Source organism: Cetorhinus maximus, chromosome 19 (genome assembly GCF_964194155.1).
Source record: "Cetorhinus maximus chromosome 19, sCetMax3.hap1.1, whole genome shotgun sequence".
In the NCBI taxonomy this organism is placed as follows: Eukaryota; Metazoa; Chordata; class Chondrichthyes; order Lamniformes; family Cetorhinidae; genus Cetorhinus; species Cetorhinus maximus.
In genome coordinates, this window is record NC_135897.1 from 10,973,814 (window position 1) to 10,994,647 (window position 20,834).

At 44.4% G+C, this 20,834-nt stretch overlaps 1 protein-coding gene across 1 annotated transcript in view; it reads right to left on the bottom strand.

The window, feature by feature from the left end:
• Positions 1 to 20,834, bottom strand: part of LOC144693638 (unconventional myosin-VIIa-like) — a 103,534-nt gene that overhangs the window by 45,751 nt on the left and 36,949 nt on the right. The window contains exons 7-11 of the mRNA XM_078563482.1: positions 18,500 to 18,617; positions 6,219 to 6,345; positions 4,921 to 5,090; positions 3,038 to 3,219; positions 1,897 to 2,021 (exon numbers count right to left, since the gene is read on the bottom strand). Of these exons, the coding sequence (XP_078419608.1) occupies positions 1,897 to 2,021; positions 3,038 to 3,219; positions 4,921 to 5,090; positions 6,219 to 6,345; positions 18,500 to 18,617 (722 nt within the window). The remainder of the gene's footprint in view (positions 1 to 1,896; positions 2,022 to 3,037; positions 3,220 to 4,920; positions 5,091 to 6,218; positions 6,346 to 18,499; positions 18,618 to 20,834) is intronic.

Consider the following 20,834-nt stretch of genomic DNA (forward strand, 5'->3'; position numbering starts at 1 on the left):
CTCTGTATTATGAAAAAACATCCCAAGGAACTTCACAAAAAACATTCTTCCACACCAGGTCACCAAAGGAGATACGAGGACAGATAATTGAAAGCTTGATCAAACAGGGAGGTGGTAAGAAGCCTCTTCACGGAGCAGAGTGGGGTGGAGAGGCCAAGAGGTTTAGGGATGGAATTCCAGAGCTTAGGGCCTAGGCAGCTGAAGGCTGAGCCACCAACATGGAGCAATAAAAATGGGGATGAGTAAGGGGCCAGGATAGGAGAAACGCAGATACCTCAGAGGGTTGTGAGGTGGGAGGTGGTTAAGGAGATAGGGATGGACAAGGCCATGGAGAGATTTGAAAACAAGGTTGAGAATTTTAAAATTGAGGCACTGTCGGATTAGAAGGCAGTGTAAATCAGCAAGCACTGGGGTGATGGTTGAAAGAGACTTGGAGCAAGATAAGACATGGAAAGCAGAGTTTTGGATGGCCTTAAGTTTACAGAGGGTGGAAGGTCAGCCAGGAGAGCTTTAAATTAGTCAAGTCTAGAGGTAACAAAAGCATGGCTGAGTGTTTCAACAGCAGATGAGCTGCGGCAAAGGCAAAGTCAGATGGTGTTACGGTGGTGGACATACATAGTCTTAGTGATGGTGTCGATATGAGGTCGGAAAATCATTGAGGTCAAACACAACACCAAGGTTGCGAATGGTCTTACTCAGCTTCAGACAGTTTTGCCAGGGATGTAAATGGTGGTCAGCAAACATGTTTTCTAGCAGGGACCAAAGCCATTGGTCACAGTCTTCCCAAAGGAGTCAGCTAGGCATTTGCTTCAGATAAACAATACCCTTCATTTGGTCAGGATATGGGCCTTTCAAAGGCTCATTGGGACTCAAATTAGTTCTAAGCTCTCTTTAGGCAGTTACTTGCTTAGAATATAAGAAATAGGAGCCGGAGTAGGTCATTCGGCCCCTCAAGCTGCTCCTTAGGCAGTGCTGTGATTGGTCTGCTCCTACAGTAGTTATGGGCTGTGATTGGTCTGCTCCTACAGTCATTACAGGCTGTGATTAGTCTGCTCCTACAGTTGCTACAGGCTGTGATTGGTCTGCTCCTACAGTCATTACAGGCTGTGATTGGTCTGCTCCTACAATCATTACAGGCTGTGATTGGTCTGCTCCTACAGTCGCTACAGGCTGTGATTGGTCTGCTCCTACAGTCACTATGGGCTGTGATTGGTCTGCTCCTACAGTCACTATGGGCTGTGATTGGTCTGCTCCTACAGTCACTATGGGCTGTGATTGGTCTGCTCCTACAGTCACTATGGGCTGTGATTCGTCTGCTCCTACAGTCACTATGGGCTGTGATTGGTCTGCTCCTACAGTCACTATGGGCTGTGATTGGTCTGCTCCTACAGTCACTATGGGCTGTGATTCGTCTGCTCCTCCTGCCGATGCTGTCTAACTCTGTGTCTGAAATAAAACCTTAGAAATCTCAAGACACCATAAAAGGGTCTGAGACCTGGTGAAATGGGTCTTTGTGCCTTTTGCCTGGCCTTTACCCCAGGGGAATGGAGATTTCCCCAAGCACAAGTATCTATCCTTATACCAATTGGGAGTTCCAACAGTTACAGCTTATTAAATATCCTCAAAAACTGTAATCAGGTCTTCCTGGATTTGAATAATTGTCCACCACATTCAAAAACTAACTGGCTCTCAAACAAACAGTCTGATCACACAGCCCATGCTTTTCCCAAATTAGCTCAGCTCCTCCATCAAACTTTGAAGGCAACCCATGAAACATTGTCCAAGACTCTGACTGGAGCGAGTTCTGTTTTTCTAGATTCCTTAGGACCCATGACTCAAACTGAAACAAGGCACATCTATTCCATTTCTGTCAGAGGCCAATGAACAGAGATTAACCTGAAATGGTCATAAGAAAACTCCTCCAGTGTGTAAACTTTGATCTTCACCTCTGGCTCCTTCACCTCGGCACAGGCATTCTGGGATGCTTGGCGTCGTTGGTCAGGTGACATGAGTATCAAGCTCTGCCAGCAAAACAAGAACAGGACATCAAATTTGCAAACGCTCGACCCTGAGGGAGGATTTCAACTGATGCTACAGTTAGCAAACTTGCTAATCTGCTCAGAAAGAACAATTTCATCACGGTTTCCTGTGTCTAAACAAAGGCATTTTCTGATCATTCTGACTTGGCGATGCGTTAGACATTCATGCAGGCTGGCAGTGAGAATAGGAGGCAAGTTGGAGCTTGAGAGGCTCTGAAACAGAAGGCCACCAGAGTCATACACAAACCTACACTCACCAGTCTGATCCTGTAGTATAAATGTATGAGAGATGGCAGCTCTTCACCTGTTTGCTTTAAAATTAATGAATATACTTTCCAATCACTTTCTATGATCATCTGAGAAGTGGAAGGTGCCTCTGTCACGGATGAAATGTCCGGCCCATCAAAACTGTACCAGTTACCTCAGTAACAAGTGCAGTGACAAGAGAGAGCACTCAGTCCTGTATCAGGGGGAGTGCTCAGTCCCCTAAATGGAGGAAGCACCCGTTCACCTAATGGGAAGGAGCAGTTGGTCCTGTGATGGGAGGAGCGCTGTGTGCTGTTACGGAAGGAAATACCGACTCCTGTAATAGGAGGGAGGTGTGTCCTGTAATGAGAGGAGTGTTGGTCTCGGAATGAGAGTGCTCACTTCCGTAATTGGTGGAGCGTTCAGCCCGGTAATGGAAGGAACACTCAGTCATCTATTGAAAGAGAGGCGTCGAGTCCTGCAATGGGAGGAAGCATCGAGTCCTGCAATGGCAGGGAACTCTTGGCCATGTAATGGGAGGAGAGCCCTTTCTTGTATAGGGGGACTGAGTCTTATAATGGATTGATCATAGTCCTGTAACAGAGGAGTACTCAGCCTGCGCGATCCTGTAATATGGGTTTTGTGTCATCCTGTAATGGGAGGCTTATTCCTGTAAAATCTCACTACAATGCCAGTAGTGATCCAGCTCTCAATAGAATAAGGTGTGCCAGTGGAATTATAAATTAACATACCATCACCTCCGATGATGGCTTCTCAAGAGTTGGAACAATGTAGACAGATTCCAGTGAGAGGCTTCCTATTTTCTCAGTGCGTTCATTCTGTCCTTGAATCCAGCCATTATCCTGAGTAATCTCCTCATTTCTTATCAACTTTATCAAATCACCCTTCTCATATTTTAGGAATATAGGGTCCTCTGGAATGGCAAAAATGAGCAGCAAGTTAACAACTGCATAGGAAACCCAGACTGTAACGGAACAGAGTTAGATTATAGGGTCTGTAACAGAGACTGAGTTAAATTTTAGAAACTGAAATGGAGATCAAGTTACATGATAGGGACTGTAATGGGGTTCGGGTTAGACTGTTGGAGCAGAAAAGTAGAGAAACAGTTCGACCATTGGGGCAGACATAGAATTAGACTGTTTGGACAGACACAGCAGAGACACAGGGTTAAACTGTAGGGACAGACAGGGCAGAGAGAACAGTCAGACTGAAGAGACAATCACAATAGATAATCCTGCACACAAAAAGGAAGACTTGCAATTAGATAGCATACTTCATAATCTTAGAATGTCCCAAAGCATTTACAGCCAATTTAGTACTTTTTAATATCATTTATTCTCTCTTGCCTCCTGCCCTTTCACAGCTTTTCGCTGTTGTTCGATTCCCCCCACCCTCCTTTCTCTGTCTCCATACCTACTGAGACAGACAGCTGACAACGAGGGTTCCTTAACATGGAGACGCTCTCTGAAGTCTTCTGAAATCTTAAAAGTAAAGCGTGGCCACAGCTGTCAGACCATTGAATGTGGAGGGTGAATCTGTTCTAAAGGATGACCTGCCATTACACCTGTGGCTGTTGAACCCCAGTAGGCCCTTGTTGCTGTGATGAAGAGGATGTGTTGATGGCTCTCTCAGCCTGCTGCCAAGTGGCAGCCCCCAGGTACCTATCGGGCTCTGGCCTCAGCTGGGCATGGGTGGGGAGGAGGGCACCAGGTGCCCACAATCAGGAAGATCCCGTGGGAGCCATCAACCTTCTCCTAACTAGCCGAATATTGGACTTAATTGATTACCTGCCAATACTGGGTGACTAGCCACTTCTGGGTGACTAGCCACTTCTGCGTTGGCCCCGACTCCAGTGCTCGGTTGTGGGAACACACAGGGTAACCATCCTAATGCACTACTTAGCAACTTTATTCCCAATCCCACATCCTAACTGACCTCTACGGGGCCAGGAAAATTCATCCCATTAACCACAGATGCAGCCTAACCTGAGTATTTCCATCATCCATAGTATCATGTCTAAGTATCGTGTCCAAGTACTGTTGAAGTGTAGTCACTGTTGTAATGTAGGAAACACAGCGCACAGTGAGCTGCCACAAGACAGCAATGTGATAATGACCAGATGATCTGTTTTTTGGATGTAGTTCAATGGATAAATATTGACCAAGTGGCAGGTGGGCGGGGTGGAGGGCTGGAGTAACTCCCCTGCCCTTCTTCAAAGCAGTGCCATGGGATATTTTACATCTCCCGAGAAGGATGGTGGGGACTCGATTGATGTTTTGTCTGAAAGACAGCGCCTCCGATAGTGCAGCACTCTCTCAGTACTGCACTGAGGTGTCAGCCAAGATTATGTGCTCAGGTTTCTGGAGTGGGACTTGAATCCACAGGCAAGAGAACTGAGCCACAGCTGGCATGTTATTTGAATGCATCTGCCCATATTTGGGTGGGGGTCACTGCCAGTATCTGCGGCCAGAGGGCAATACGGTCACACTAGTGGGTTTTGATCTCAGACCCATCTGCCGCTTCTGTCTGGCTTGAGAGGCAATGGAATTTCTGGTGGAATATTCAGCCGTACTACTATAGAAACACAAATAAGCTGGAAGGTGACTCCCTGTACCTTGTTTGGAGCTGCTGCACAGCGTTACTGCATACTGTGATCTCATCTTCAAACCATTCAGGAACATGACTATCAAATCGGCAATGTCTGCAGCATATCCTGATGTCAGAATGTATTCCTCCCCCTGTAGGGTAGTCACTGTGACACTCTGGCCATATTGCTTTGAAGCCCTGTGTGGGACAGCGCACATTAGCAGGCAGAATAAAACCAAAACATGCAACAAAAAAAAAAATGCAAACCAAAACCACAATCATCAGAATAGTACAAAAACAAATTGCTCGTCATACCACAAGAAGCAGGAATTTCCCAACAAAGTTTTCTTCCCCTCCAGGAAGCTCATCAGATGTACCCTCCACCCTGCTTCTAACCCAGCTTATGATTACCCAACTTAACCCTTCGTGGCACTATGTTTGCCAACCTTTGTCACCCTCTCCCTATCTTCAAGCTTAGTTTGTAACCCTTTCAAACCTCAATTTTAACCATTGATGTCTCCATCCTTGCAGTCAGCCACTCAATCTCTGGCCTCCACTTATTCTCTAAGGTGTCATTAAGTACTCATCCATCTCACCATCGTTTGACTTGTTAGAATCTCTCCAATGGAAGTTCCAATCCACCCTCAGCACTAAGATCACCTACTCAAAAATCACCATTTGACCACCTGCGAGAGGGTTGATGGTCCTCATACTCTCTGGCCTTTCTACAGGGTTTAACATGGTTGATCAATATTCTCCTCGATTGCCTCTTTCAGTGCTACCCTCTACCCTATTACTAAGCCTGACTGACCTCGAACTACACCACAAACGTTGCTCTAACACCAATCTAGACTGTTGTTTAAGGTAAGAAAAGAGGTATTGAGAGGGGAGATTTAGGAGGGGAATTCCAGGGTTTAGGGGTGCGGTGACTGAAGATTTTCTACTGATGGTGGAGTGGTGGATGTTAACGTCAAATCAATTACATTGTTAAGGTTAAGAGAAACAAATAATGGGTATTAATTGTCTGAGCACAAAAAACTAGAGGATAGCTGGGACACTGGGGTTGAGTGTGAGGAGAGCTGAGAGGCTGAACAAGTCAATAAACTCTCTCAATAAAGAAAAGCTCTGTGTCTTGTGAAGTTTCAGCTTCACCAGTTGGGTTGGGTCCTATTAACAGTGGAGGGTGGAGGAGGGGTGTGGTGGGGGGTGCGCAACAGTAGAGCGCTGTTGAAAGAGAGGAAAGTGCTAGAATGTAGAGATGGAGAGATTCGCAGGCATTGGGTGGAGTAAAGCATGCAGGACACAAGCTCCAATTTGACCTCTCACCTGATTGTGTTTACTCCAGTAATTTCTAGGTACGACCGTTTCAAAAGGAGTTTCTCATTCTTGTCCACAAAGCTGATGCCAACCCAGTTAATCGCCACAACTAGCTGGTTCTTTGGTAAGGTGGGTCCTGTAAGAGAACAAGAGTTTGTGTTACTGTTTACTGTTGAAGCTGTTTGCCACTGCAGAGGGCGCAGCCTTGCTTTAATCCCCCTGTTGACAGTCTGGTCAGGAACCAGCAGTCTGCTTTTTCTAATTTTATGAGCCTGCAGTCTTTCTCATTTTTTCCATGTCCAACAACGCTCGCATGAGGAATGGATTCCACCTATAGAGACTGCCCTTCAGTATTTCCCCCATTTGCTTTGTGTGAGCCTCGACATTGAAGGCTAGCATGCTGTTTGACCATGGGCAGGCATCACAATGAAGCCTGGTACTGTTCTTACTGAATATCCACAGAAACAGTTAGTGATCAGGAGCAGAAACACAGGCTCACTCTGTTTTTGTTTTCTGTTTGGTCACGTGTGCACAATCACAAACACAGCACAGATACATATATGCACATGTAACTGTACACATGCACACACAGCCACACTGAACTGAGAGCTGGAGAGTGAGGGAGTTTTAAGGGTTCATTTCTATCTGAAGCTAGTTTGTTTTCCTTTGATTTAGCAATCAACTAAAAATTACTTCTTAAATTTAGAGAAGTTGAGTTTCTTCCAGCTTTAAACAGGGGAATACACGCTCTCCGAGAGCAGCTATGACTAGTTAATTAGGTAGCTAGCTTAAGCTGGTTTTCAGAAGGTTGAACCAATTGTTTTTCAGAAAGTATAAAAACAGCAGGTCCTCAGTGCTGTGTGGGACTCCTTTCTTTTTCATCCCCTTTTCAGCTTCCAGTAGTTGTCTCTTACTTCGGTACAGGGGAAGAAGCTGATTGGTGGGTAACTGGTAAGTTATTCTACTTATTCTAATTGTAAAAAATAGTTTTAAAAGTTATGGTATGGCAGGTTCACTTGGCTGAGTGGAATATGCATCCTGCGGTACGTGGGAAGCCATGGATGCACCATGTGTCTTTGATGAATGGATCTACATGAAGTGTCACCAGCTACAGAAGTTTGAGCTCTGGGTTTCAGAACTTGAGTGGCGTTTGGAGTCACTGTTGTGCACCTATGAAGCTGAGAACTGAGTGGATAGCATGTTCAGGGAGGTGGTCACACTGCAGATTACAAACAGAGAGGGAATGGGTGACTGCCAGGCAGTCTAACAGAACCAATCAGGTAGTGCAGGAGTCCCCTGAATTAATCTTGCTTGCTAATTTGGTTTTCCTTTTTGGATATTGGTGAGGGCGATGGTTCTTCAGGGGAGTGCAGCCCGACCCAAGTTCGTGGCATCACGGGGCTCAGTGCACAGGAGGGGAGGAAGAATTGGAAAAACAATAGTGATTGGGGGTTTGATAGTCAGGGGGTCAGACAGGTATTTCTGCAGCTGTAACCATGGTCTGTTGTCTCCCTGCTGCCAGGGGTCAAGGATATCATGGAGCAGCTGCAGGACATCCTTCTGGGGGGGGGTGAACAGCCAGAGGTCGTGGACCACATTGGTGCCAATGACATAGGTAGGAAGCGGGATGAGGTCCTGAAAGCAGATTTTATGGAGTTAGGAAGGAAATTAAAAAGCAGGACCTCAAAAGCAGTACTCTCAGGAGTACTCCCAGTGCCATGTGCTAGTGAGCATAGGAATAGGAGGATTGATCAATTGAACATGTGGCTGGAGAACTGGTGTGGGAGGGAGGAAGTCAGGTTTCTGAGGCATTGGGACCGGTTCTGGGCAGGTGGGACCTGTACAAGATGGACAGGTTACACCTTAACAGGACCAGGACTAATAGCCTCACAGGGAGATTTGATAGTGCTGTTAGGGAAGGTTTAAACTAGCTTGTCAGGTGCACTGGGAACCTGAGGGGTAGCTCAAACTGGAAAGAAATAAAGCTGGTAACAGGAAGTAGAAAAGTAGAAAGCAAAATTGGAAGGCAAGCAAAACAAAAGCGAGCATCAACTAGGCTTAGAATGCAGCATAACGTCAAAAAGACAAAGTTAAGGGCACTCTACCTGAATGCACGCAGCACTCACAACAAGGTAGATGATTTAAAGGCACAAATAGAGGTAAATGAGAATTATCTAATTGCCATTATGGAAACGTAGCTACAGGGTGCCCAAGACTGGGAACTGAATATTCAACGGCATTCGACATTTAGAAAGTACAGGTAAAAGGGAAAAGGAGGTGATGTTGCGCTGAAATAAGGGATGGGATCAGTACATTAGGAAGGGAGGATCTCTGATCAGAAGAGCAAAATGTGGAACCTGTTTGGGTGGAGCTTTGTTTCATAAACAGCAATGGGTAGCAAACACTGGTAGGAGTTGTTTCTAGGCCACCAAACAGTAGTGGTAGTGTGGGGCATGGTATTAATCAGGAGATTAGAGAAGCATGTAGCATGGACAATGCAGTAATCATGGGTGACTTCAATCTGCATAGAGACTGGGTAAACCTAATGAGCACTAATGCTGTGGAGGACAAGTTTCTGAAGTGTGTTAGGGGTGGTTTTCTAGAGCAGTTTGTCGAGAAGCCAACGAGAGAACAGGCTATTTTAGAGCTAGTATTATGTAACGAGAAGAGGCTAATTAATAATCTTCTTGTGAAAGAACCTTTAGAGATGAGTGACCATAATATGATAAAATTTTACATTCCATTTGAAAGTGAGATAGTTCAATCTGAAGCCAGGGTGTTAAATTTGAACAAAGAAATGATGAAGGTATGAGGGGCAAATTGGCTGAGGTGAATTGGAAAAATACATTAAAAGGTATGACGGTATATCAGCAATAGATAGCCTTTAAAGAATTATACATTTCTTAATTCATTCAAGGGATGTGGGCTTCGCTGGCTGGGCCAGCATTTATTGTCCATCCCTAATTGCCCTTGAAGGTTATGGTGAGCTGCCTTCTTGAACCACTACAGTCCATGTGGTGTAGGTACACTCACAGTGCTGTTAGGGAAGGAGTTCCAGGATTTTGACCCAGCAACGCTGAAAGAACTGCGATATATTTCCAAGTCAGGGTGGTGAGTGGCTCGGAGGGGAATTTCCAGATGGTGGAGTTCCCAAGTATCTGCTGCCCTTGTCCTTCTAGATGGTAATGGTCATGGGTTTGGAAGGTGCTGTCTAAGGAGCCTTGGGGAGTTTCTGCAGTGCATCTTATAGATGGCACACACTGCTGCTACTGTGCGTCGGTGGTGAAGGGAGTGAATGTTTGTGGATGGGGTGCCAATCAAGCGGGTTGCTTTGTCCTGGACGGCATCAAGAATCTTGAGTGTTGTTAGAGCTGGACTCATCCAGGCAAGGGGAGAGTATTCCATCACACTCCTGACTTGTGCTTTGTAGGTTGTGGACAGGCTTCGGGGAGTCTACAGCTGAGTTACTTGCCACAGGATTCCCGGCCTCTGACCTGCTCTTGTAGCCACAGTATTTATATGGCTAGTCCAGTTCAGTTTCTGGTCAATGTTAACCCCCAGGATTTTGATAGTGGGGGATTCAGTGACTGTAATGCCATTAAACGTAAAGGGGCAATGTTTAAACTATCTTGTTGGAGACGGTCATTGCCTGGCACTTGTGTGGCACAAATGTTACTTACCGCTTGTCAGCCCAAGCCTGGATATTGTCCAGGTCTTGCTGCATTTGGACATGGGCTGCTTCAGTATCTGATGAGTTGCAAATGGTGCTGAACATTGTACAATCATCAGACCTTATGATGGAAGGAAGGTCATTGATGAAGCAGCTGAAGATTGGGCCTAGGACACTACTCTAAGGAACTTCTGCCGTGATGTCATGGAGCTGTGATGACTGACCTCCAACAACCACAAGTATCTTCCTTTGTGCTAGGTATGGCTCCAACTAACAGAGAGTTTTCCCCCCAATTCCCATTGACTCCAGTTTTGCTAGGACTCCTTGTTGCCACACTTGGTTAAATGTGGCCTTGGTGTCAAGGGCAGTCACTCTCACCTCACCTCGGGAGTTCAGCTCTTTTGTCCATGTTTGAACCAAGGCTGTAACAAGGTCAGGAGCTGAGTGGCCCTGCTGGAACCCAAACTGAGTGTCAGTGAGCAGGTTATTGCTAAGCAAGTGCAGCTTGTTGATGACCTCTTCCATTACTTTATTGATGATCGAGAGTAGGCTGATGGGGGCGGTAATTGGCCGCATTGGATTTGTCCTGCTTGTTGTGAACAGGACATACCTGGCTAATTTTCCACAAAGCTGGGTGAATGACAGTGTTGCAGCTGTACTGGAACAGCTTGGCTAGTGGAGCGGCAGGTTCTGGAGCACAAGTCTTCAGTACTATTGCCAGAATAATGTCATGACCCATAGCCTTTGCAGTATCCAGTGCCTTCAGCCATTTCTTGATATCATGTGGAGTGAATTGAATTGGCTGGAGTCTGGCATCTGTGATGCTGGGGACCTCCGGAGGAGGCCAAGATGGATCATCCACTTGGCACTTCTGGCTGAAGACTGTAGCAAGTGCTTCAGCCTTATCTTTTGGACTGATGTGCTGGGCTCCTCCTTCATTGAGGATGGGGATATTTGTGGAGCCTCTTCCTCCAGTGAGTTGTTTAATTGTCCACCACCATTCAAGATAGATGTGGCAGGACTGCAGAGCTTAGATCTGATCCATTGGTTGTTGAATTGCTTAGCTCTGTCTGTCACTTGATCACTTATGCTGTTTGGCACGCAAGTAGTCCTGTGTTGTAGCTTCACCAGGTTGACACCTCATTGTTAGGTATGCCTGGTGCTGCTCCTGGCATGCCCTCCTGCACTCTTCATTGAACCAGGGTTGATCCCTGGCTTGGTGGTAGTGGTAGAGTGGGGTATATGCCAGGCCATGAGGTTACAGATTGTGGCTGAGTACAATTCTGCTGCTGCTGATGGCCCACAGCACCTCATGGTTGCCCAGTCTTGAGTTGCTCGATCTGTTTGATGTCTATCCCATTTTAGCATAGTGTTGTCATCATTGTGAAGATGTGACTTCATCTCCACAAGGACTGTGCGGTGGTCACTCCTACCGATACTGCCATGGACAGATGCATCTACAGCAGGCAGGTTTGTGAGGATGAGGTCAAGTATGTTTTTCCCTCTTGTTGGTTCCCTCACAACCTGCCGAGATCTAGCGGCTATGTCTATTAGGGTTCGGTCATTGGGTTATTACCGAGCCACTTTTGGTGCTGGACAATGATGTTCCCCACCAGAGTATATTCTGTGGCCCTTGCTACCCTCAGTGCTTCCTCCAAGTGGTGTTCAACATGGAGGAGCACTACTTCATCAGTAGAGGGGCACAATAGATGGTAATCAGCAGGAGGTTTCCTTGCCCATGTTTGACCTGATGCCAAGAGACTTCATAGGGTCTGGAGTCACTGTTGAGGGCTCCTAGGGCAACTCTCTCCCGGCTGTATACCACTGTGCTGGCACCTCTGCTGGGTATGTCCTGTCTCACTGGATGGAGATGGTGGTGTCTAGGACATTGACTGTATGATTCCGTGAGGATGACTATGTCAGGCTGTTGCTTGACTAGTCTGAGCCAGCTCTCCCAATTTTAGCGCAAGACCTCAGATGTTAGTAAGAAGGACTTTGCATGGTCGACAGAGTTTGTTGTTTCTGGTGCCCCCGTCACCTTTGAGGCTTTTTAGCGTTTGATGCACTTGCTAGGCCATTTCAGAGTCAACTACATTGCTGTGGGTCGGGAGTCACATGTAGGCACAGACCAGGTAAGGATGGCGGATTTCCTTCCCTAAAGGATATTAGTGACCCAGGTGGGTTTTTACAACAATGTTGATTGTCATCATTAGACTTATAATTCCACATTTTTATTGAATTCCAATTTCACCATCTGCCATGGGATTAGAACCCAGGTCTCCAAAGCATTACCCTGGGTCCCTGGATTACTAGTCCAGCGACAATACCACTATGCCACTGCAATTGTACATTTCTTCAAGGCACAAAAACACCAAAATAAATTCAGTCAACTACGGCTAACAAAGGAAGTCAAGGATTGTATAACATTAAAAGGTAAGGCCTATAAAGTTGCCAGAAATAATAGTAAACCTGAGCATTGGGGGCATTTTAGAATATAGCAAGGAGGACCAAGAAACTGATAAAGGGAGAATAGAAAATGAATGTAAATTGGAGAAAAACTACCAAAAAAAAAGCTTCTACAGGTACATAAAAAGGAAACGTTTGGATAAGACAAATATGGGTCCAATACAGGCAGTCAGGAGAATTTATAATGGAGAATAGAGAAGCTAAATGATTACTTTGTGTCTGCCTTCACTGAGGAAGATACAAGAAATTTCCCTGAATTAGAGATCCAAGAGAATGAGGAACTGAAGGAAATGAGTATTAGTAAGAAGGTTATGTTGAAGAAATTAATCGGACTGAAGGTTGATAAGTCCCCAGGACCTTATATTCTACATGCCAGAGTGTTGAAAGAGGTAGCTATGGAGATAGTGGATGCATTGGTGATAATCTTCCAAAATTTGATAGATTCTGGAACAGTTCCTGCAGATTGGAAGGTAGCAAGTGTCACCCCACTATTTAAGAAGGAAGAGAGAGAGAGAACAGGGAATTATAGTAGACCTGTTAGCCTTACATCAGTAGTAGGGAAAATGCTGGAATCTGTTATAATGGATACAATAAATGGACACTTGGATAATAATGATCTGATTGGGCATAGTCAACATAGATTTATGAATGGGAAATCATGTTTGACGAAACTGTTGGAGTTTTTTTGAGGCTGTTACGAACAGAATTGATAAAGGGGAGCCAGTGGATGTAATATACTTGGAATTTCAGAAGGCTTTTGATAAAGTCCCCCACAGGAGGTTGGTTAGCAAAATTAAAGCACATGGGATAGGAGGCAATATACTGACATGGGTTAAGGATTGGCTAACAGGCAGAAAACACTGTAGGAGTAAACAGGTCATTCTTGTGTTGGCAGGCTGTGACTACTGTGATACCGCAAGGATCAGTACTTGGACCCCAGCTGTTCACAATATACATCAATGATTTGGATCTGGGGACCAAATGTAATTTTTCCAAGTTCACGGATGACACAAAGCTCAGTGTGAATGTGTGTTGTGAGGAAGATACAAAATGGCTTCAAGGGGATTTGGACAGGCTTAGTGAGTGGGCAAGAACACGGAAGATGGAACATAATGTGGAAAAATGTGAGGTTACTTTGGTAGGAGGAACAGAGTATTTCTTAAATGGTAAGACATTAGAAAGTGTAGTTGTACAAAGGGACCTGGATGTCCTCGTTAATAAGTCACTGAAGGCTAACATGCAGGCGCAGCAAACAGTTAGGAAGGCCAATGGTATGAAAGCCTTTAGTGCAACAGGATTGGAGCACAGGAGTAGCAAAGTCTTGCTTCAATTGTATAGAACCTTGGTTACACTGCACCCTGAGTACTGTGCGCAGTTTTGGTCCCCTTACTTTAAGAAGGATGTTATTGCCGTAGGGGGAGTGCAACAAAGGTTCACCAGACTTGTTCCCGGGATGGCGGGACTGTCCTATGAAGAGAGATTGGGGGAACTGGGCCTGTACTCTCTAGAGTTTTGAAGAATGAGAGGTGATCACATTGAAACCTACAAAATACTTAAAGGGATCGACAGGGCAGATTGCAGGTAGATATTTTCCCTGGCTAGAGAGCCTAGAACAAGGGAACACATTTTTAAAATAGAGGGGAAGCCACTTAGGACTGAGATAATGAGAATTTTTTTACTCAGAGGGTTGTGAATCTTTGGAATTTTCTACCCCAGAGGGCTGTGGAAGCTCAGTCAGTGAGTATATTTAAAGCAGAGATTGACAAATTTCTAAATACTATTGACATAAAGGGATATGAAGATAGTCTGGGGAAAAAAGCATTGAAGTGGATGATCAGCTATGATCATATTGAATGGCAGAGCAAGCTTGAAGGGCTGAATGGCTTGCTCTTGCTCCTATGTTCCTAAATGCACACATACACTCTGTTACGACCGGGATGAGAGGAGTGCAAACTTTATCTAGCCTCACTGCTCCCAGGTCGCACCATTAGTTTAAAAGTTTAATGCACTCACCAAAATGGCCAATTACTTGCCTTCGGTACTGTTAGACCCAGAATAAAAGAGACTTTAACCAGGCTTCTTTTAATAAACTCAGATCAGTAAGGGGCGTGCAAGCAGACAGGTGACTATGTCAGAGTGAGACAGACTGAGTGAGTAGCAAATTAGGTTCATGTGGTAATTTCTGGTAAGTTCTTTTTAGGTTTTAACTATAGATTAAGAATTAAGATCTGACATAGTACTAACCTTCAAGTAAGTTGGGTTAGCTTGTTAAACAGAGAACTATCTGAAGTGGCAGTTATCTGTCAATCCCTGAAAGCAGTTGGTTCAAGTGGTGTTAATTACTGTAGCAGGAAGGTAAACTAGCTAGTGACTCAGAGGGTCTATAAAAGAGACAGGCTATTCCAAACCCCATGATCAGTAAGGGGTGCGTGAGGAGACAGGCGGCTACACCTGAGAGAGACAGAGACCGAGTGAGTAGCTAATTAGGTTCATATAGGAATTCAGTGCATGGGGGGGAAAGTGTGATATACATAAGGTTTATTCTAAGTTCATTAAGTGAGTAATTAAAATAGGTTAACTAAATAACATAAGTAACAATGGCAGGACAGCTGTTATGTTGCAGCTGTGTAATGAGAGCGCTTTTGGACGCCAAGGCAATCCATGACAAACACGTCTACAGAAAGTCTAAGCAGCTAGAGGAATTTCCCATCGGGATTATTGATCTGGAAGCCGAACTGCAGACACTGCACAACATATGGGAGGGAGAGAAATACCTGGACACTTTGTTTCAGAATACAGTCATGCCTCTTAGATTGGGTCATCTGTTCTGGTCAGCAGTGAGGGACAGGAAGATGTGACTGTGAGTAAGGCAGATAATGGGACCGAGCAGACAGTAGTGGAGGATCCTCAGATTTTGTAATTGTCAAGCAGGTGTGAGGTGCTCACAACCTGTGTGGACGAAAGCGAGGTCTGCAAAGTGGATGAGCTGACTGACCATGGTACAGGAAGCTTTTCAAGCAGCGGGAGCAAAAAGGAATGTAGTGGTAGTAGGGGATAGTATAGTGAGGGGGACTGCAAAGAGCGAGAGTCTAGAAGGCTGTGTTGCCTGCCTGGTGCCAGGGTTTGGGACATCTGCTCAGGGCTGAAGAGGAACTTGCAGTGGGAGGGGGAGGATCCAGTTGTCATGGTCTGTGTAGGCACCAATCACATAGGCAAGAAAAAGGAGGTTCTGCATAGTCAGTATGAGAAGCTGGGTACCAAATTAAGAAGCAGAACCTCAAAAGTAATAATCTCTGGATTATTACCTGAGCCACAGGCAAACTGACATAGGGCAAATAAGGTTAGAGAAGTGAATGCATGGCTCAAAGACTAATGTGGAAGAAATGGGTTCTGGTTTATGAGGCACTCGCATTAGTACTGGGGAGAGTGGGGGCTGTACTGTTGGGATGGTCCACACTTGAACCGTGCAGGGATGAGTGTTCTTGCAAATCACATAACTAAGGAATTAGAGAGCTTTAAACTAAACAAAGCGGGATGAGGGATCAAGCTTGGCAAATCATGGGGTAGATTCAAGGCAAGAAACTATAATAGTAATATGGGAAATGAGAGTCAGAGAATAGCAGGCAGAGACAGAGATAAAAGCAAAAATTACAGCAACAGTTAAGACTGGATGTTCCAAAGATAACAAAAAGACAAAACTAAAGGCTCTGTATCTGAATGTGTGTAGCATTAGTAAATGAATTGATAACGCACATTGAGATAAATAAGTATGATCTGATAGCCATTACAGAGATATGGCTGCAGGATGACAAGAATTGGATCCTGAATATTGAGGGGTATATGATAGTCAAGAAGATTAGGAAGCTAGGTAAAGGTGGAGGGGTAGCACTGTTGATCAAGGATAGCATTGGTGCAATAATTAGAGATGAATCAATCATTAAGGAGGTTATAGCTGAACACTTAGAGAAACTCAAGGTAATCGGGAAGAATCAGCAAGATTTTGTGAAAGGGAAATAGTGTTTAACCAATTTATTGGCATTCTTTGAAGGAGTAATATGTGCTGTAGATAAAGGGGAGTTTGTAGATGTGCTGGATTTCCAGAAAGCATTTGATAAGGTGACACATCAAAGGTTATTGTGGAAAATAAAAGCTCATGGTGTAGGGTGTAACATATTACATGGATAGAAGATTGGCCGGCTGACAGAAAGCAGAGTATGCATAAATGGGTCTTTTTCTGATTGGCAGGATGTGACGAGTGGAGTCCTGCAGGGATTTGTGCTGTGCCCTCAACTTAGATGAGGGGAGCGATGGCATTGTGGCTAAATTTGCAGACGACATACAGGTAGGTAGGAAAGTATGTTGTGAAGAGGACTTTAAGGAGGTTGCAGATGGATATAGATAGGTTGAGTGAGTGGGCAAAAATCTGGCAGATGGAATGTAATGTGGGAAAATGTGAAGTTGTTCACTTTGGCTGGAAGAATAAAAAAGCAGAATATTACTTAAGTGGAGAACGGCTGCAGAATTCTGAGGTGCAGAGGGATCTAGCTGTTCTAGTGCCTGAGTCACAAAAAGTTATTATGCAGGTACAGCAAGTAATTAAGAAGGGTACCGAAACGCTATCCTTTATTACGGGAGGAATTGAACATAAAAGTAAGGATGTTATGCTTATACAGGGCATTGGTGAGACTGCATCTCGAATACTGTATGCAGCTTTGGTCTCCTTATTTAAGGAAGGATGTGAGTGCGTTGGAGGCTGTTCAAAGGAGGTTTACTAGATTGATACCTGGAATGAGTGGGTTGTCTTATGGGGAAAGGTTAGACAGACTGGGCTTGTTTCCACTGGAGTTTAGAAGAGTGAGGGATGACTTGATTGAAGTGTACAAGATCCTGAATGGTATTGACAAAGTGGATGCGGAAAGGATCTTTCCTCTTGTGGGTGAGTCCAGAACTAGGGGGCACTGTTTTAAACTTAGAGGTTGCCCTTTTAGGATGGAGATTAGGAGAAATTTTTTTCTCAGAGGGTTGTGTGGCTTTGGAACTCTCCGCCTCCAAAGGTGGTGGAGGCGGAGTCATTGAATATTTTTAAGGCAGAGGTAGATAACCTTAGACTCTTGTTTGGCAAGGAAATCAATCAGGGATAGATGGGAATGTGGAATTCGAAACACAAACAGATCAGTCATGATCTTATCGAATGGCGGAGCAGGCTCGAGGGGCTGAATGGTCTACTCCTGCTTCTATTTCGTATGTTTGCAATGATTTGATTTGTTATAAAACAAAACTTCTTTTTTTTAAAGTTGCAGGAAAGGGTTAACACACAATCGTAATCTGGAAGGATAACTATCTATCCCTTCAAATTCTCCAGCACGCACACAAACAAACAAAGGACAAATAGACAGAGGTCTCTGCAGACATGGGTAGTTGAAGACTAGACTTTATAAAAAAGGATGAAGTTTTCAGGGTTTCAACGCTGTCAATCTGGAGCACCCTTGAGTGAAGACAGATCATTAGTCCTAGTTAAGGCCTGGAGGTTCTCACCAACGGAGCTTGGACGTGGAAGAACATAGAGCCAAATCAATCCTTCTCGTCTCAGCCTCTCGGGTTTCTGAACACAGACAACTTCCACTGAGATGAGGATTCTCAGCCGGATACTGATAATCACACGGTTTCAGGCAAAGCAAAGAGTGTGAGCTGGGCAACTTTTTCCCCTCCCAGTTCAGCCCCAACTGAGTTTGCAAAAACAAATTCAAACTTAGGTGACTTCCAGTAAATCACCAGGTCTTTGCTTTTAAACAGGTTTTTCTCCCTATCAATTAAAGTAATTGCAGTGCAACTCTTTTGAGTACAATCACAGTTCTTGGTTTCCAGGAGTGGGACATGAACCCACAACCCTCTGATTCAAAGGCGAGGGTGCTATGAACTGAGCCACAGCTGACACCTACAAGCACACGGTTCTTCCCCCTCTCAAGTACCATGCTGGTCATGTGATTTCTTGGAAAAGGTATGCTTGTTCCCAGTCCAAAGGTGAACTTATGACCTTTTTAAATAAAAATCCCAAGTGTACAAATAATGTACTGTCCTTCCAAAATTTTAAAAGAAATTATTGCCCTGGAAGATGTGGTTCTAACACACAAACACACACAGTAGCACTCAGTACCTGAGAATTTTGCAGCTTCAAAAAACCTGGAAAACAGGAGAGGCCACTTCATGCGAGCAAAATCAACCAGCTGTTCTTCTAATTTAAGTGCGTTGGGCCTCCCACTGATGAACAAATCCTTGAACAAAAAGACAAGAGATCAGTAAAGATTCAGTGAAACTGATTTACACACACAGAACAGGTAGTCAGGCAGAGAACAGCATGTTCCTTCAGTTGTTCACAATAGGCAGCGTATAGACTGTACTCAACCAGCCTGTACTTGCAAAACTCAAAATAAAACATCTACTGTTAGATGTGATTCTGCAATTGGACAGCGCTTGCTGAACAAACCTGAGTGCGCTAATAGCTACAATAACAACCAATTTAAGATAATCAGTTGTGCTCGTAACAAGGCTCATTTACGCTTGTTACAAGTGACGTACAGTCATATATGGGGACCCGTCCTCTGCAAATAAAAGGAATATGTGCAAGGCTTGTACCTTTTTTGAATTACCCGGGATCCTGGGGGGCCTATAGTTCCCCATTGCTTTCTCCACGGCAACACCTTGGTCAATCAGAGTCAACTTGCCAACTAATCTGCACCCTTTTCCCCTATAACATATATTGTTGTCATTGTTTGAAATCTGGCATTCTTGCATTTGTCCTGATGAGTGCAACAAGAAATGTTTTGGCAACATGTCTCTCTTTTTAAAAGCTGTTTGAAATCTGGCATTCTTGCATTTGTCCTGATGAGTGCAAGAAGGAAAGTTTTGGCAATATGTCTCTCTTTTTAGAAGCAATCAGAACAATTAGTAGAGGAGGGGCAGGTGAGCGGGAGAAGGCAAATGGTAGTTAGCAGGGGTTCATGGGTTTAATATTGGAGCCGGGGAGAGAGGGGGCTGACACTCCTGCACCTTCACCTTCACCTGCACACAAAGTAGGTATTTTCTTTACTGGGGGGAGACTGGGTGGGCTCGGGGCAGTCCCCAGCAGTGTCTTTAACTATCACAGGTTTAACTGGTGAGCCCCTGGAGAACTGGCCATCACACACAGCACAAACTGCAGTCATTCAGTGACCAATTCCACAAAGGGATCTGAAACAGATATTTAAACTCTCTGATTTGCCTATGGACTGGGGCTTACTGCCAGTTCCAGGCATGCACTCTGGAGGAGCCCGAACAAATATGGTCACCCAGGATAGCTGCACCTGATCCAACCCAATAAAAAAGGGTGCGGCCTCTTTCGAAAGCAAGTGTACATCTGAGTCAAGAGTGAAAAACGCAAGGAGGAAATCTTGAGCCAGTAGCTTATCCAAAATACAATAGTCAGCAGTACACTGTACTATCTGCAGCAGAGCCTTCTTAGCACAGATTGGCCTTAGCAGTCACCTACATGAGAAAGGACCTTAGCTCAGAAAATCAGCAAGTAGAATCAATCTGGGTGGAGATTAGGAATGGAAAGGGTCAGAAAACGCCGGTGGGGATATTTTATAGGCCCCTTAACAGTAGCAATACTGTTGGACAGAGCATTGAACAAGAAATTATTGGGGCTTGTAACAAAGGCAATGTAATAATTGCAGGGGACTTTAATCTTCATATAAAGTGGGACAATCAAATTGGCAAAGGTGGTCTGGAAGATGAGTTTTACTTTCATGATAATTTTCTGGAACAATATTTTGAGGAACTGACCAGGGATGGAGCTATTTTAGATTTATTATTGTGCAATGAGGCAGAGTTCATTTGTAATCTCATAGTAAAAGATCCACTGGGAAATAGTGATGATAATACCATTGAATTCCAGATTAAGTTTGAAAAGAACATACTCCAATCACAAGCAAGAATCTTAAATTTATGCAAAGCCAATTACATAGGTATGAGAGGAGAGCTGGCTAAGGTTGATTGGGAAAATAGACTGAAAGATATGACGGTAAATAAACAGTGGGAAAACATTTAAAGAAACAATTCAAAATGTTCAATGAAAAGACGTTCAATCGAAAAACATAAATGCAGCAAGAAGGATCCATCCGTGGCTTACTAAGGAGTTTAAGGAAAGTATTAGATTAAAAGAAGAGGCTTATAATGTTGCAAAGAATAGTAGCAAGTCTGAGGATTGGGAATGTTTTAGGAACCAGAAAAGGGACATCAAAAAGTTGATAAAAACAGAAAATAGAATGAGAATAAACTAGGCAAAAACATAAAACATATTGGAGAGTTTTCATAAATATATAAAAAGGAAGATAGTATCTAAAGCAAATGTTGGTCCCTTAGAAGCAGAGACAGGAGAAATTATCATGGGAAACTAGGAAATGGTAGAGGCAACAAACAAATATTGTGTGCCTGTCTTCACAGTAGAAGAC